This window comes from Ascaphus truei, unplaced genomic scaffold, assembly GCF_040206685.1.
Source record: "Ascaphus truei isolate aAscTru1 unplaced genomic scaffold, aAscTru1.hap1 HAP1_SCAFFOLD_2152, whole genome shotgun sequence".
In the NCBI taxonomy this organism is placed as follows: Eukaryota; Metazoa; Chordata; class Amphibia; order Anura; family Ascaphidae; genus Ascaphus; species Ascaphus truei.
The window spans coordinates 15,161-32,880 of record NW_027455066.1 but is presented as its reverse complement, the minus strand read 5'-3'; the positions used below and the strand labels follow the sequence as shown (position 1 = coordinate 32,880).

Genomic DNA, 17,720 nt, shown 5'->3' with positions numbered 1-17,720 from the left:
CTCAGTGCTGCCCTCCGTGTGTTACTCAGTGCTCCCCTCCGTGTTACTCAGTGCTCCCCTCCGTGTTACTCAGTGCTCCTCCTCCGTGTTACTCAGTGCTCCCCTCCGTGTTACTCAGTGCTCCCCTCCGTGTTACTCAGTGCTCCCCTCCGTGCGTTACTCAGTGCTCCCCCTCCGTGTGTTACTCAGTGCTCCCTCCCATTGGCCGTTACTCAGTGCTCCCCTCCGTGTTACTCAGTGCTCCCTTCCGTGTTACTCAGTGCTCCCCTCCGTGTGTTACTCAGTGCTCCCCTCCGTGTGTTACTCACTGGTCCCCTCCGTGTTACTCAGTGCTCCTCCTCCGTGTTACTCAGTGCTCCCCTCCGTGTTACTCAGTGCTCCCCTCCGTGTTACTCAGTGCTCCCCTCCGTGCGTTACTCAGTGCTCCCCCTCCGTGTGTTACTCAGTGCTCCCTCCCATTGGCCGTTACTCAGTGCTCCCCTCCGTGTTACTCAGTGCTCCCTTCCGTGTTACTCAGTGCTCCCCTCCGTGTGTTACTCAGTGCTCCCCTCCGTGTGTTACTCACTGGTCCCCTCCGTGTTACTCAGTGCTCCCCTCCGTGTGTTACTCACTGGTCCCCTCCATGTTACTCAGTGCTCCCCTCCGTGTGTTACTCAGTGCTGCCCTCCGTGTGTTACTCACTGCTCCCCTCCGTGTGTTACTCAGTGCTCCCCTCCGTGTGTTACTCAGTGCTCCCCTCCGTGTGTTACTCAGTGCTCCCCTCCGTGTGTTACTCAGTGCTCCCCTCCGTGTGTTACTCAGTGCTCCCCTCCGTGTGTTACTCAGTGCTGCCCTCCGTGTGTTACTCAGTGCTCCCCTCCGTGTGTTACTCAGTGCTCCCCTCCGTGTGTTACTCAGTGCTCCCCTCCGTGCTCCCCTCCGTGTGTTACTCAGTGCTCCCCTCCGTGTGTTACTCAGTGCTGCCCTCCGTGCGTTACTCAGTGCTCCCCTCCGTGCGTTACTCAGTGCTGCCCTCCGTGTGTTACTCAGTGCTCCCCTCCGTGCGTTACTCAGTGCTGCCCTCCGTGTGTTACTCAGTGCTCCCCTCCGTGCGTTACTCAGTGCTCCCCTCCGTGCGTTACTCAGTGCTCCCCTCCGTGTGTTACTCAGTGCTCCCCTCCGTGTGTTACTCAGTGCTGCCCTCCGTGTGTTACTCAGTGCTCCCCTCCGTGTGTTACTCAGTGCTGCCCTCCGTGTGTTACTCAGTGCTCCCCTCCGCGTGTTACTCAGTGCTCCCCTCCGTGTGTTACTCAGTGCTCCTCTCCGTGTGTTACTTAGTGCTCCCCTCCGTGTGTTACTCAGTGCTCCCCTCCGTGTTACTCCGTGCTGCCCTCCGTGTGTTACTCAGTGCTCCCCTCCGTGTGTTACTCACTGCTCCCTCCCATTGGCCGTTACTCAGTGCTCCCCTCCGTGTGTTACTCAGTGCTGCCCTCCGTGTTACTCAGTGCTCCGCTCCGTGTGTTACTCAGTGCTCCCCTCCGTGAGTTACTCACTGCTCCCTCCCATTGGCCATTACTCAGTGCTCCCCTCCGTGTGTTACTCACTGCTCCCTCCCATTGGCCGTTACTCAGTGCTCCCCTCCGTGTTACTCCGTGCTGCCCTCCGTGTGTTACTCAGTGCTCCCCTCCGTGTGTTACTCACTGGTCCCCTCCGTGTTACTCAGTGCTGCCCTCCGTGTGTTACTCAGTGCTGCCCTCCGTGTGTTACTCAGTGCTCCCCTCCGTGTGTTACTCAGTGCTCCCCTCCGTGTGTTACTCAGTGCTCCCCTCCGTGTTACTCAGTGCTCCCCTCCGTGTTACTCAGTGCTGCCCTCCGTGTGTTACTCAGTGCTGCCCTCCGTGTGTTACTCAGTGCTCCCCTCCGTGTTACTCAGTGCTGCCCTCCGTGTGTTACTCAGTGCTCCCCTCCGTGTGTTACTCAGTGCTCCCCTCCGTGTTACTCAGTGCTCCCCTCCGTGTTACTCAGTGCTCCCCTCCGTGTTACTCAGTGCTCCTCCTCCGTGTTACTCAGTGCTGCCCTCCGTGTGTTACTCAGTGCTCCCCTCCGTGTTACTCAGTGCTCCCCTCCGTGTTACTCAGTGCTCCTCCTCCGTGTTACTCAGTGCTCCCCTCCGTGTTACTCAGTGCTCCCCTCCGTGTTACTCAGTGCTCCCCTCCGTGCGTTACTCAGTGCTCCCCCTCCGTGTGTTACTCAGTGCTCCCTCCCATTGGCCGTTACTCAGTGCTCCCCTCCGTGTTACTCAGTGCTCCCTTCCGTGTTACTCAGTGCTCCCCTCCGTGTGTTACTCAGTGCTCCCCTCCGTGTGTTACTCACTGGTCCCCTCCGTGTTACTCAGTGCTCCTCCTCCGTGTTACTCAGTGCTCCCCTCCGTGTTACTCAGTGCTCCCCTCCGTGTTACTCAGTGCTCCCCTCCGTGCGTTACTCAGTGCTCCCCCTCCGTGTGTTACTCAGTGCTCCCTCCCATTGGCCGTTACTCAGTGCTCCCCTCCGTGTTACTCAGTGCTCCCTTCCGTGTTACTCAGTGCTCCCCTCCGTGTGTTACTCAGTGCTCCCCTCCGTGTGTTACTCACTGGTCCCCTCCGTGTTACTCAGTGCTCCCCTCCGTGTGTTACTCACTGGTCCCCTCCATGTTACTCAGTGCTCCCCTCCGTGTGTTACTCAGTGCTGCCCTCCGTGTGTTACTCACTGCTCCCCTCCGTGTGTTACTCAGTGCTCCCCTCCGTGTGTTACTCAGTGCTCCCCTCCGTGTGTTACTCAGTGCTCCCCTCCGTGTGTTACTCAGTGCTCCCCTCCGTGTGTTACTCAGTGCTCCCCTCCGTGTGTTACTCAGTGCTGCCCTCCGTGTGTTACTCAGTGCTCCCCTCCGTGTGTTACTCAGTGCTCCCCTCCGTGTGTTACTCAGTGCTCCCCTCCGTGCTCCCCTCCGTGTGTTACTCAGTGCTCCCCTCCGTGTTACTCAGTGCTCCCCTCCGTGTTACTCAGTGCTCCCCTCCGTGTGTTACTCCGTGCTGCCCTCCGTGTGTTACTCAGTGCTCCCCTCCGTGTTACTCAGTGCTCCCCTCCGTGTGTTACTCAGTGCTCCCCTCCGTGTTACTCAGTGCTCCCCTCCGTGTGTTACTCAGTGCTCCCCTCCGTGTTACTCAGTGCTCCCCTCCGTGTTACTCAGTGCTCCCCTCCGTGTGTTACTCAGTGCTCCCCTCCGTGTTACTCAGTGCTCCCCTCCGTGTGTTACTCAGTGCTCCCCTCCGTGTTACTCAGTGCTCCCCTCCGTGTTACTCAGTGCTCCCTTCCGTGTGTTACTCAGTGCTCCCCTCCGTGTGTTACTCAGTGCTCCCCTCCGTGTGTTACTCAGTGCTCCCCTCCGTGTTACTCAGTGCTCCCCTCCGCGTGTTACTCAGTGCTCCCCCTCCGTGCGTTACTCAGTGCTCCCCTCCGTGTGTTACTCAGTGCTCCCCTCCGTGTGTTACTCAGTGCTCCCCTCCGTGTTACTCAGTGCTCCCCTCCGTGTGTTACTCAGTGCTCCCCTCCGTGTTACTCAGTGCTCCCCTCCGTGTTACTCAGTGCTCCCCTCCGTGTTACTCAGTGCTCCCCTCCGTGTTACTCAGTGCTCCCCTCCGTGTTACTCAGTGCTCCCCCTCCGTGCGTTACTCAGTGCTCCCCCTCCGTGTGTTACTCAGTGCTCCCCTCCGTGTGTTACTCACTGCTCCCCTCCGTGTTACTCAGTGCTCCCCTCCGTGTTACTCAGTGCTCCCCCTCCGTGTTACTCAGTGCTCCCCTCCGTGTGTTACTCAGTGCTCCCCTCCGTGTGTTACTCAGTGCTCCCCTCCGTGTGTTACTCAGTGCTGCCCTCCGTGCGTTACTCAGTGCTCCCCTCCGTGCGTTACTCAGTGCTGCCCTCCGTGTGTTACTCAGTGCTCCCCTCCGTGTGTTACTCAGTGCTCCCCTCCGTGTGTTACTCAGTGCTCCCCTCCGTGCGTTACTCAGTGCTCCCCTCCGTGCGTTACTCAGTGCTCCCCTCCGTGTGTTACTCAGTGCTCCCCTCCGTGTGTTACTCAGTGCTGCCCTCCGTGTGTTACTCAGTGCTCCCCTCCGTGTGTTACTCAGTGCTGCCCTCCGTGTGTTACTCAGTGCTCCCCTCCGTGTGTTACTCAGTGCTCCCATCCGTGTGTTACTCAGTGCTCCTCTCCGTGTGTTACTTAGTGCTCCCCTCCGTGTGTTACTCAGTGCTCCCCTCCGTGTTACTCCGTGCTGCCCTCCGTGTGTTACTCAGTGCTCCCCTCCGTGTGTTACTCACTGCTCCCTCCCATTGGCCGTTACTCAGTGCTCCCCTCCGTGTGTTACTCAGTGCTGCCCTCCGTGTTACTCAGTGCTCCCCTCCGTGTGTTACTCAGTGCTCCCCTCCGTGTGTTACTCACTGCTCCCTCCCATTGGCCATTACTCAGTGCTCCCCTCCGTGTGTTACTCACTGCTCCCTCCCATTGGCCGTTACTCAGTGCTCCCCTCCGTGTTACTCCGTGCTGCCCTCCGTGTGTTACTCAGTGCTCCCCTCCGTGTGTTACTCACTGGTCCCCTCCGTGTTACTCAGTGCTGCCCTCCGTGTGTTACTCAGTGCTGCCCTCCGTGTGTTACTCAGTGCTCCCCTCCGTGTGTTACTCAGTGCTCCCCTCCGTGTGTTACTCAGTGCTCCCCTCCGTGTGTTACTCAGTGCTCCCCTCCGTGTTACTCAGTGCTCCCCTCCGTGTTACTCAGTGCTGCCCTCCGTGTGTTACTCAGTGCTGCCCTCCGTGTGTTACTCAGTGCTCCCCTCCGTGTTACTCAGTGCTGCCCTCCGTGTGTTACTCAGTGCTCCCCTCCGTGTGTTACTCAGTGCTCCCCTCCGTGTTACTCAGTGCTCCCCTCCGTGTTACTCAGTGCTCCCCTCCGTGTTACTCAGTGCTCCTCCTCCGTGTTACTCAGTGCTGCCCTCCGTGTGTTACTCAGTGCTCCCCTCCGTGTTACTCAGTGCTCCCCTCCGTGTTACTCAGTGCTCCTCCTCCGTGTTACTCAGTGCTCCCCTCCGTGTTACTCAGTGCTCCCCTCCGTGTTACTCAGTGCTCCCCTCCGTGCGTTACTCAGTGCTCCCCCTCCGTGTGTTACTCAGTGCTCCCTCCCATTGGCCGTTACTCAGTGCTCCCCTCCGTGTTACTCAGTGCTCCCTTCCGTGTTACTCAGTGCTCCCCTCCGTGTGTTACTCAGTGCTCCCCTCCGTGTGTTACTCACTGGTCCCCTCCGTGTTACTCAGTGCTCCCCTCCGTGTGTTACTCACTGGTCCCCTCCATGTTACTCACTGCTCCCCTCCGTGTGTTACTCAGTGCTCCCCTCCGTGTGTTACTCAGTGCTCCCCTCCGTGTGTTACTCAGTGCTCCCCTCCGTGTGTTACTCAGTGCTCCCCTCCGTGTGTTACTCAGTGCTCCCCTCCGTGTGTTACTCAGTGCTCCCCTCCGTGTGTTACTCAGTGCTGCCCTCCGTGTGTTACTCAGTGCTCCCCTCCGTGTGTTACTCAGTGCTCCCCTCCGTGTGTTACTCAGTGCTCCCCTCCGTGCTCCCCTCCGTGTGTTACTCAGTGCTCCCCTCCGTGTTACTCAGTGCTCCCCTCCGTGTTACTCAGTGCTCCCCTCCGTGTGTTACTCCGTGCTGCCCTCCGTGTGTTACTCAGTGCTCCCCTCCGTGTTACTCAGTGCTCCCCTCCGTGTGTTACTCAGTGCTCCCCTCCGTGTTACTCAGTGCTCCCCTCCGTGTGTTACTCAGTGCTCCCCTCCGTGTTACTCAGTGCTCCCCTCCGTGTTACTCAGTGCTCCCCTCCGTGTGTTACTCAGTGCTCCCCTCCGTGTTACTCAGTGCTCCCCTCCGTGTGTTACTCAGTGCTCCCCTCCGTGCGTTACTCAGTGCTCCCCTCCGTGTTACTCAGTGCTCCCTTCCGTGTGTTACTCAGTGCTCCCCTCCGTGTGTTACTCAGTGCTCCCCTCCGTGTGTTACTCAGTGCTCCCCTCCGTGTTACTCAGTGCTCCCCTCCGTGTGTTACTCAGTGCTCCCCCTCCGTGCGTTACTCAGTGCTCCCCTCCGTGTGTTACTCAGTGCTCCCCTCCGTGTGTTACTCAGTGCTCCCCTCCGTGTTACTCAGTGCTCCCCTCCGTGTGTTACTCAGTGCTCCCCTCCGTGTTACTCAGTGCTCCCCTCCGTGTTACTCAGTGCTCCCCTCCGTGTTACTCAGTGCTCCCCTCCGTGTTACTCAGTGCTCCCCTCCGTGTTACTCAGTGCTCCCCCTCCGTGCGTTACTCAGTGCTCCCCCTCCGTGTGTTACTCAGTGCTCCCCTCCGTGTGTTACTCACTGCTCCCCTCCGTGTTACTCAGTGCTCCCCTCCGTGTTACTCAGTGCTCCCCCTCCGTGTTACTCAGTGCTCCCCTCCGTGTGTTACTCAGTGCTCCCCTCCGTGTGTTACTCAGTGCTCCCCTCCGTGTGTTACTCACTGCTCCCCTCCGTGTTACTCAGTGCTCCCCTCCGTGTGTTACTCAGTGCTCCCCTCCATGTTACTCAGTGCTCCCCCTCCGTGTGTTACTCAGTGCTCCCCTCCGTGTGTTACTCAGTGCTCCCCTCCGTGTTACTCAGTGCTCCCCTCCGTGCGTTACTCAGTGCTCCCCTCCGTGTGTTACTCAGTGCTCCCCTCCGTGTGTTACTCAGTGCTCCCCCTCCGTGCGTTACTCAGTGCTCCCCTCCGTGTGTTACTCACTGCTCCCCTCCGTGTGTTACTCAGTGCTCCCCCTCCGTGTGTTACTCAGTGCTCCCCTCCGTGTGTTACTCAGTGCTCCCCTCCGTGTGTTACTCAGTGCTCCCCTCCGTGTTACTCAGTGCTCCCCTCCGTGTGTTACTCAGTGCTCCCCTCCGTGTGTTACTCAGTGCTCCCCCTCCGTGCGTTACTCAGTGCTCCCCTCCGTGTGTTACTCACTGCTCCCCTCCGTGTTACTCAGTGCTCCCCTCCGTGTGTTACTCAGTGCTGCCCTCCGTGTGTTACTCAGTGCTCCCCTCCGTGTGTTACTCAGTGCTCCCCTCCGTGTGTTACTCAGTGCTCCCCCTCCGTGCGTTACTCAGTGCTCCCCTCCGTGTGTTACTCACTGCTCCCCTCCGTGTGTTACTCAGTGCTCCCCCTCCGTGTGTTACTCAGTGCTCCCCTCCGTGTGTTACTCAGTGCTCCCCTCCGTGTGTTACTCAGTGCTCCCCTCCGTGTTACTCAGTGCTCCCCTCCGTGTGTTACTCACTGCTCCCCTCCGTGTGTTACTCAGTGCTCCCCTCCGTGTGTTACTCAGTGCTCCCCTCCGTGTGTTACTCAGTGCTCCCCTCCGTGTGTTACTCAGTGCTCCCCTCCGTGTTACTCAGTGCTCCCCTCCGTGTTACTCAGTGCTCCCCTCCGTGTGTTACTCAGTGCTCCCCCTCCGTGTGTTACTCACTGGTCCCCTCCGTGTTACTCAGTGCTCCCCTCCGTGTGTTACTCAGTGCTGCCCTCCGTGTGTTACTCAGTGCTCCCCTCCGTGTGTTACTCAGTGCTCCCCTCCGTGTGTTACTCACTGCTCCCCTCCGTGTTACTCAGTGCTCCCCTCCGTGTGTTACTCAGTGCTCCCCTCCGTGTGTTACTCAGTGCTCCCCTCCGTGTGTTACTCAGTGCTCCCCTCCGTGTGTTACTCACTGCTCCCTCCCATTGGCTGTTACTCAGTGCTCCCCTCCGTGTTACTCAGTGCTCCCCTCCGTGTGTTACTCAGTGCTCCCCTCCGTGTTACTCAGTGCTCCCCTCCGTGTTACTCAGTGCTCCCCTCCGTGTTACTCAGTGCTCCCCTCCGTGTGTTACTCAGTGCTCCCCCTCCGTGTGTTACTCAGTGCTCCCCTCCGTGTGTTACTCAGTGCTCCCCTCCGTGTTACTCAGTGCTCCCCCTCCGTGTTACTCAGTGCTCCCCCTCCGTGTGTTACTCAGTGCTCCCCCTCCGTGTGTTACTCAGTGCTCCCCTCCGTGTTACTCAGTGCTCCCCTCCGTGTGTTACTCAGTGCTCCCCCTCCGTGCGTTACTCAGTGCTCCCCTCCGTGTGTTACTCACTGCTCCCCTCCGTGTGTTACTCAGTGCTCCCCTCCGTGTGTTACTCACTGCTCCCCTCCGTGTGTTACTCAGTGCTCCCCTCCGTGTGTTACTCAGTGCTCCCCTCCGTGTTACTCAGTGCTCCCCCTCCGTGTTACTCAGTGCTCCCCTCCGTGTGTTACTCAGTGCTCCCCTCCGTGTGTTACTCAGTGCTCCCCTCCGTGTGTTACTCAGTGCTCCCCTCCGTGTGTTACTCAGTGCTCCCCTCCGTGTTACTCAGTGCTCCCCCTCCGTGTTACTCAGTGCTCCCCTCCGTGTGTTACTCAGTGCTCCCCTCCGTGTTACTCAGTGCTCCCCTCCGTGTTACTCAGTGCTCCCCTCCGTGTTACTCAGTGCTCCCCCTCCGTGTTACTCAGTGCTCCCCCTCCGTGTGTTACTCAGTGCTCCCCTCTGTGTGTTACTCACTGGTCCCCTCGTGCAGCACATTGTACAAGGATCCGTACGGCATCCAGTGAGTGATCAGCACGGGGTGAGGCGCGGGGGGCGACTGACAGGCACCGAGTACCGGGAGTACATTGGGGTGAGAGAAAATCCTGCAGAGACAGAGAGGGTTATATATCCCGGCGTGTGTACTATATATCCCGGCGTGTGTACTATATATCCCGGCGTGTGTACTATATATCCCGGCGTGGGTACTATATATCCCGGCGTGTGTACTATATATCCCGGCGTGTGTACTATATATCCCGGCGTGTGTGTTATATATCCCGGCGTGTGTACTATATATCCCGGCGTGGGTACTATATATCCCGGCGTGTGTACTATATATCCCGGCGTGTGTACTATATATCCCGGCGTGTGTACTATATATCCCGGCGTGTGTACTATATATCCCGGCGTGGGTACTATATATCCCGGCGTGTGTACTATATATCCCGGCGTGTGTGGTATATATCCCGGCGTGTGTACTATATATCCCGGCGTGGGTACTATATATCCCGGCGTGTGTACTATATATCCCGGCGTGTGTGTTATATATCCCGGCGTGTGTACTATATATCCCGGCGTGTGTACTATATATCCCGGCGTGGGTACTATATATCCCGGCGTGTGTACTATATATCCCGGCGTGTGTACTATATATCCCGGCGTGGGTACTATATATCCCGGCGTGTGTACTATATATCCCGGCGTGTGTACTATATATCCCGGCGTGGGTACTATATATCCCGGCGTGTGTACTATATATCCCGGCGTGTGTACTATATATCCCGGCGTGGGTACTATATATCCCGGCGTGTGTACTATATATCCCGGCGTGTGTGTTATATATAACGGCGTGTGTGTTATATATCCCGGCGTGTGTACTATATATCCCGGCGTGTGTACTATATATCCCGGCGTGTGTGTTATATATCCCGGCGTGTGTACTATATATCCCGGCGTGTGTGTTATATATCCCGGCGTGTGTGTTATATATCCCGGCGTGGGTACTATATATCCAGGCGTGGGTACTATATATCCCGGCGTGTGTTATATATCCCGGCGTGGGTACTATATATCCCGGCGTGTGTTATATATCCCGGCGTGGGTACTATATATCCCGGCGTGTGTGTTATATATCCCAGCGTGGGTACTATATATCCCGGCGTCTGTACTATATATATCCCAGCGTCTGTGTTATATATCCCGGCGTCTGTGTTATATATCCCGGCGTGTGTACTATATATCCCGGCGTGTGTGTTATATATCCCGGCGTGGGTACTATATATCCCGGCGTGTGTACTATATATCCCGGCGTCTGTGTTATATATCCCGGCGTCTGTGTTATATATCCCGGCGTCTGTGTTATATATCCCGGCGTGTGTACTATATATCCCGGCGTGTGTACTATATATCCCGGCGTGTGTGTTATATATCCCGGCGTGTGTGTTATATAGCCCGGCGTGTGTGTTATATATCCCGGCGTGTGTGTTATATATCCCGGCGTGTGTACTATATATCCCGGCGTGGGTACTATATATCCCGGCGTGTGTACTATATATCCCGGCGTGTGTGTTATATATCCCGGCGTGTGTACTATATATCCCGGCGTGTGTGTTATATATCCCGGCGTGTGTGTGTGAATAGTGAATATATATATATATATATATATATATATATATATATATATATATATATATATATATATATATATATATATATATCAATGTGTGTTATATGCCGGTAATAGCATTGTGTTATATATCCCAGCGTGTGTACTATATATCCCGGCGTGTGTACTATATATCCCGGCGTGGGTACTATATATCCCGGCGTGGGTACTATATATCCCGGCGTGTGTGTTATATATAACGGCGTGTGTACTATATATCCCGGCGTGTGTGTTATATATCCCGGCGTGTGTGTGTGTGAATAGTGAATATATATATATATATATATATATATATATATATATATATATATATATATATATATATCAATGTGTGTTATATGCCGGTAATAGCATTGTGTTATATATCCCAGCGTGTGTTATACATCCCAGCGTGTATAATATATCCTGGCGTGTTACAATAGCATTGTGTTATATATCCCGGCGTGTGTTACATATCCCGGCGTGTGTTACATATCCCGGCGTGTGTTATATATCCCGGCGTGTGTTACATATCCCAGCGTGTTACAATAGAATTGTGTTATATCCCGGCGTGTGTTACATATCCCGGCGTGTTACAATAGAATTGTTATATCCCGGCGTGTGTTATATATCCCAGCGTGTGTTATGTATCCCGGCGTGTGTTATATATCCCGGCGTGTTACAATAGCATTGTGTTATATATCCCGGCGTGTTACAATAGCATTGTGTTATTTATCCCTGTGTGTGTTATATATCCCGGCGTGTTACAATAGCATTGTGTTATTTATCCTGGCGTGTGTTATATATCCCGGCGTGTTACAATAGCATTGTCTTATTTATCCTGGCGTGTGTTATATATCCCGGCGTGTTACAATAGCATTGTGTTATTTATCCTGGCGTGTGTTATATATCCCGGCGTGTTACAATAGCATTGTGTTATATATCCCGGCGTGTTACAATAGCATTGTGTTATTTATCCTGGCGTGTTACAATAGCATTGTGTTATTTATCCTGGCGTGTGTTATATATCCCGGCGTGTTACAATAGCATTGTGTTATATATCCCGGCGTGTGTTAAATATCCCGGCGTGTTACAAATACATTGTGTTATTTATCCTGGCGTGTGTTATGTATCCCAGCGTGTTACAATAGAATTGTGTTATATCCCGGCGTGTGTTACATATCCCGGCGTGTTACAATAGACTTGTATTATATATCCCGGCATGTTACAATAGAATTGTGTTATATATCCCGGCGTGTGTACTATATATCCTGGCGTGTGTTATATATCCCGGCGTGTTACAATAGGCGTGTGTTATGCATCCCGGCGTGTGTTATGCATCCCGGCGTGTGTTATGCATCCCGGCGTGTGTACTATATATCCCGGCGTGTGTACTATATATCCCGGCGTGTGTTATATATCCTGGCGTGTTACAATAGGCGTGTGTTATGCATCCCGGCGTGTGTTATGCATCCCGGCGTGTGTTATGTATCCCGGCGTGTTACAATAGAATTGTGTTATATACCGGCGTGTGTTATATATCCCAGCGTGTTACAATAGCATTGTGTTATATATCCCGGCGTGTGTTATATATCCCAGCGTGTTACAATTGGCGTGTGTTATGCATCCCGGCGTGTGTTATGCATCCCGGCGTGTGTTATATATCCCGGCGTGTGTTATGTATCCCGGCGTGTGTTATGTATCCCGGCGTGTTACAATAGCATTGTATTATATCCCGGCGTGTGTTATATATCCCAGCGTGTTACAATAGGCGTGTGTTATGCATCCCGGCGTGTGTTATGCATCCCGGCGTGTGTTATATATCCCGGCGTGTGTTATGTATCCCGGCGTGTGTTATGTATCCCGGCGTGTGTTATGTATCCCGGCGTGTGTTATGTATCCCGGCGTGTTACAATAGCATTGTATTATATCCCGGCGTGTGTTATATATCCCGGCGTGTGTTATGTATCCCGGCGTGTTACAATAGAATTGTGTTATATCCCGGCGTGTGTTATATATCCCAGCGTGTTACAATAGCATTGTGTTATATATCCCGGCGTGTGTTATATATCCCGGCTTGTGTTATATATCCCGGCGTGTGTTATATATCCTGGCGTGTTACAATAGCATTGTATTATATATCCCGGCGTGTGTTATATATCCCGGCGTGTGTTATATATCCCAGCGTGTTACAATAGCATTGTGTTATATATCCCAGCGTGTGTTATATATCCCGGCGTGTGTTATATATCCCGGCGTGTTACAATAGCATTGTATCATATATCCCGGCGTGTGTTATATATCCCGGCGTGTGTTATATATCCCGGCGTGTTACAATAGCATTGTGTTATATATCCCGGCGTGTGTTATATATCCCAGCGTGTTACAATAGCATTGTGTTATATATCCCGGCGTGTGTTATATATCCCGGCGTGTGTTATATATCCCGGCGTGTGTTATATATCCCGGCGTGTTACAATAGCATTGTATTATATATCCCGGCGTGTGTTATATATCCCGGCGTGTGTTATATATCCCAGCGTGTTACAATAGCATTGTGTTATATATCCCGGCGTGTGTTATATATCCTGGATGACAGGGTAGTTCCTCTGTCTGCTTTTTACTGAAGACGTCCTGAAAAGCCTGGTAGGCCAGAAGTTTTGCAACTGCCTCTGGGTTGGAGCAATGAAGGTTCCCCAAGGAGTGTGGGATAACCAGACACTTGGACCTGCAGGAGGAGGTCCATGCTGTCACCTGACCCCATGATGTCGATCTGTGGGTTATGGACTCAGCCATGGGAGTCCAAGAATAATGTCTGTGCCTGGGGAGTGAATCACATCCAGCTGTAAGGGCTCACGGTAGCTGTGAGGCGAAGTGTCTCCTGAAGGATAATCCCGGACCCCAGCGGTCTGCCATCCAGAGTCACGAAATTCATAGGAGAAGATTTCCTTTTGAGAGGAATACAGACACGATGAGCGAAGGCCCGGTCTGCGAAGGAGGCTGCCGTCCCTAAATCCACAAAAGCCGGGGTCGACACGGAGTGCCCCTGCCAGGTGAGGCAGATGGATAACATCAGACGGCAGGGGGAAGGAGAACAGGAACTAGATGTGCCCAGAGAAAGCCCTCCCTCCTTCTCTAGACTTCGTCATTTCCTGGCTTTCTGGGACAGGATCGAGCTATATGCCCCTTCTCACAGCAGTAGAGACATAGCCGGTCGTACGTCGGAGGCGCTATGTCTCCCCCGAAAGCCGCATACACCCAACTCCATGGCTCCTCCTTAAATGGTAGTAGGGGCGGTAGAGGGTTCGGAGGATGAGGTTCTGGTAGAACCCACAGGGTTTGCAGATCCCGCCTCTGTTCTTGTTGCCTCTCTAGGATGTGGATGTCCAAAGAGATGTAGAGTGCGATCAGTCCCTCTGGGTCCGCTGCGATGTCTCTGCAGGTAAGTTAATCCTTGAGCCATGCGTTGCCGAAAAGCTGCTTTCAGGGCTCCCTCATTCCAGTCAGTCAGTCTCCGCAGCCAATGCCCGGAATCCGACTGCGTAGCCGCCTACCAGTCGACTCAATGTTGAATTTGCATAAAGGTGCCTTCGGCAGTGATTACTCGACCTGGAGTGTCGAAGACCCTTCAGAAAGCCAGGATGAAAGCTGCAGAGTCGTAAATAAGGGGAGAACCCTTATTTACCCAACACAGAGGTGATGCCCATGACAGGAGACATATGAAAAACACTACCGAGAGCGATGGGAACTGAAGGAGGAAGGTTGTAAATCAAAGTGGATCTGGCATTGATTCAGGAACCCCCTGCAGCCAAAAGGAGGAGCCAGCATAGCATTCAGGACTGGGAACAGTTGGCTCCTTGAGAACCACTGGAATGGGTGTCGCTTGCTGAACCAGAGAGGTGGGTGCCGACAAGGGATAAGCCAAGGGTTGCACGATGAACATGGGTAGCATGGGTTTGCAAGCTGGAGGCGATGGAAGCAATTGCAGTATCCAACATAGCCAGGTGGGTGGCGTGCTTACCCATCTCCACCTCTGCGGGGTCCATAGCGTTTGGCCTGTGCAAAGTGTTATGGTCGGGTACATCGCTGTGTACTGTCCAGGAGACAGACCCGCTAGGCAGAGGTGGAGAGTAGAGACTGACCTGTACCTGGGAGTCGAATCCTGAAGAGTAGAATAGTGAGGTACGGGTCCGAGGTCAGGGCAGGAGAAGGCAGGATACTGGTGGTCACTGTTCTGGGGTCAGGGCTTTAGATGGCAGAATAGTAGGGGTCACAGTTCTGAGGTCAGGGCTAGAGAAGGCAGAATCGTTGAGGCTTGGTAGTTCGGCAACAGGCAAGGAACAAGGCAGGCAGGACACGGCTTCCAGCAGGAATCAAGGAAAGCAGAACCTTGCACAGGCAAGGAAGAGAGGGGAATGAGGCCTTATAAAGGGAGCAGGCAGGGGCAGGCATTAGATCCAGAAAAAAATTTCAATTGTTGGCAGTTATCAGTTTTTCCAAGTGTCAAATATGTGGAGACATTTATGGACTGGCTAATTACAACGGAGGATTGAAGATACAATTACTAATCAGTAACAAGTTACCAATTAGTGATTAGGGAGGCTTAAATAGCCAAACAACTTGCCCTGGATAGTACCCCTGAGGAAGAGACCCACACTTAAGAGTCTTGAAACGTGTAGGGTGTTTTGTGGCACAGCGAGGACCCCGTAGCTATGAAAAGCCAAAAGTGACGTCATCGGGAGATGCTGAGCAGCGACGAGTCAGAGGAGTCAGGATCGCGAGGCTGATCAGAGACACCGGCATCCAGCTCCAAATCCGGGACCTAATCGCCAGAGATAGCCACATAATAAGGCGCATTCCTGAAGAAGAAGCTCTTTAAAGCTTTGAAACGCGTTGGATTGATCATTTACAAGTTTATGGTACCAGTTTTAATATCATTATTACTTTTATGCCATCACTGTCTATCCATTAGCACTTGGATGTGCTCGAGTGTGTTCCGGGGTATACACACGCTTCACGGGTGACGTCACTATTGTGCGCGATCACCAAAGCGGAACTCTGTTGCTGTGTGGCAGTCAGCTAGACTGCGGTGTGTATACACAACCTGATACCAGCGTTACCTGCCCTTGGAACACAGAGACTGATCATAAGCACCTAATGCAGGTCTAGCACACGGTGTATTACACAGGAAGGACTTTTTGCGATCGTTTTTCTACTCCTGACTCCCTGGTCACAGCGGGTGCAGTTGATGTAGTGGAGGCTGACAACAGATCATCCCCGTCGCAACAGGCCTAGATGACATCTGACTGATACCAGGAGAAGTTCCTTTGGTGCCACACTCCCAAGATTACCAACTCTGAAGAGTGCTGTGTGGTAAATTCGTGTAATTTTACACGTAAATGCGATGATTGTTCTTATCTGATGTACGCACGATACTCACCCTTATTTTTCTAATATATTAATTTTGATGTACTTCACCATTTGCGTTTTGCGCTTTGTTCTTGTTTTTTTATCTTCTAGTTCGTGGGAGTGCCGAGCCACTCTTTTATTTAAGCAGCACACGCCGACACCAACGGTTCTGTATGGTTTAAATATTTATTCACTTGCACAGTAGAACTGTGCTTTATATAGGTTCACATTGTTGTTCAAGAGAACCAACTTTTTATGGTAAACTACTAGACATAGTCTTTTACACAATTAAGTTGTTTTTTGGGTTGCGCACTTTTTGTTATTTCTCGCATACCTTAGGAACCTTCCAGAAGTAGGATTCCAATTTTTATTCGATGGAGGAAAGAGGATCATCGATCACAGTGTACATCTGTACACCTTTTATGTTTTAGATTGTTGTAGCAATCTTTTATTGTATCCATATGGATTATTAAATTGTTCATTGCACCCTCTGCTAAGCCATCCCATCATTAGTAGACACTAACAAGTGGCCGTGTAGCATGTGGCCGTGTAGCATGTAGCCGTGTAGCATGTAGCTGTGTAAACAGAGGTTGCTCACAAATCCTGAGCTTGCGTGTCCTGATCGGTGTGGCTGGTTGATTTCAAGTGCTGGTTGTATTAAATGTGCAGTTAGAACTAGAAGGAAAGGGAAATGCTGTGTATAGTAGCAGGGTGGCTGAATCTGGGGAGTGTGCAGTGGGGTGATTTATTTTCAAAGTATGTGGTAATTGAAAACCTGTAGGAGAAAGTGGGGGAAAAGTTTTTTTTTTCTGCCCGAGCCAGCAGGGGGTGTGGTTGGCTGATTGCTAACCTAAGGCACCTGATGGGTGTCCCTATTTAAACAGAGGTTGCTCACGAATCTTGAGCTTGCGTGTCCTGATTTGTGTGGCTGGTTGATTTCAAGTGCTGATTGTATTAAGTGTGCAGTTAGAACTAGAAGCAGTTAGAACAAGGAAGCGGTTAAACAGGGTATAGTTATTGAAGTACAGTTTATTGTTAGTACTTATAATCTTCATAGTTGCTACAATGAGCAGGATTGAAGATGCCACTCAATGCACATCTTGCCACATGTATGTGCACTTGGAGCAGCTGTTCCAGGGAGCATACCGCTGTGAGAGGTGTGAGCGGGGGGTCTCTTTAGAGTCAGAGATTGCTGATCTGAAGAGGCAACTTGCAATATTGAGGAACATTGACAATCTTGAAAGGGGTTTAGAGCTCACTGAGCAGGCCCTTGCTTCGACTAGTGGTGCAGATGGTGGCGCTGTTAGTGAGGAGGAGGTAGGTAGCTGGATAACAGTTAGAAGGGGAAGCAGGGGCAATAGGGAGAGGCAGGCCAGTTCTGAGCTGACCCATCCCAATAGATTTGCCATGTTGAGTGAAGATATTGGGAGTTTCAGGGCAGAAGTGGCAAGGCTGGGGGACACGGATTCCTCTTGTAGCCAGGGGAATAGTTCCTCCAGCACATAGGGGACTCGGGGTGCTCAGATATCAAGAAAGATTGTGGTGGTAGGGGACTCCATTATTAGGAAGGTAGATAGGGCAATCTGTTGCCGGGACCGCATGAACCGAACAGTTTGTTGTCTCCCGGGTGCTCGGGCTCGGCACATTGCGGATCGGGTAGACAGATTGTTGGGGGGTCTGGGATTGACCCGGCGGTCTTGTTACATGTTGGAACCACTGACCAAGTTAGAGAAAGATTGAGGGCCCTAATAAATGATTACAGGAATCTAGGTCAAAAGCTTAAGGCAAGGACCTCCAAGGTAGTATTTTCTGAAATACTACCAGTGCCATGCGCTACCGCAGGGAGAAAGTCAGAGATCAGGGAGGTTAATGCATGGCTAAGAAAGTGCTGCAGGAAGGAGGGGTTTGGGTTTTTAGAGCACTGGGACTCCTTTTCTGAGAGGTGCCATATATATTCTAGGGACAGATTGCACCTCAATGAAGAGGGGGATCTTCTGTGCTAGGGGGGAGAATGCTAAAAAGGTTGGAGGAGATTTTAA

The 17,720-nt window shown here is 52.6% G+C and overlaps 1 protein-coding gene across 1 annotated transcript in view; it reads right to left on the bottom strand.

Moving 5' to 3' along the window:
- The window catches only part of ILK (integrin linked kinase), a 33,565-nt gene that overhangs the window by 10,493 nt on the left and 5,352 nt on the right, over positions 1-17,720 (bottom strand). The window contains exon 2 of the mRNA XM_075582303.1: positions 8,604-8,731. Within this exon, the coding sequence (XP_075438418.1) occupies positions 8,604-8,646 (43 nt within the window). The 5' untranslated portion in view covers positions 8,647-8,731. The remainder of the gene's footprint in view (positions 1-8,603; positions 8,732-17,720) is intronic.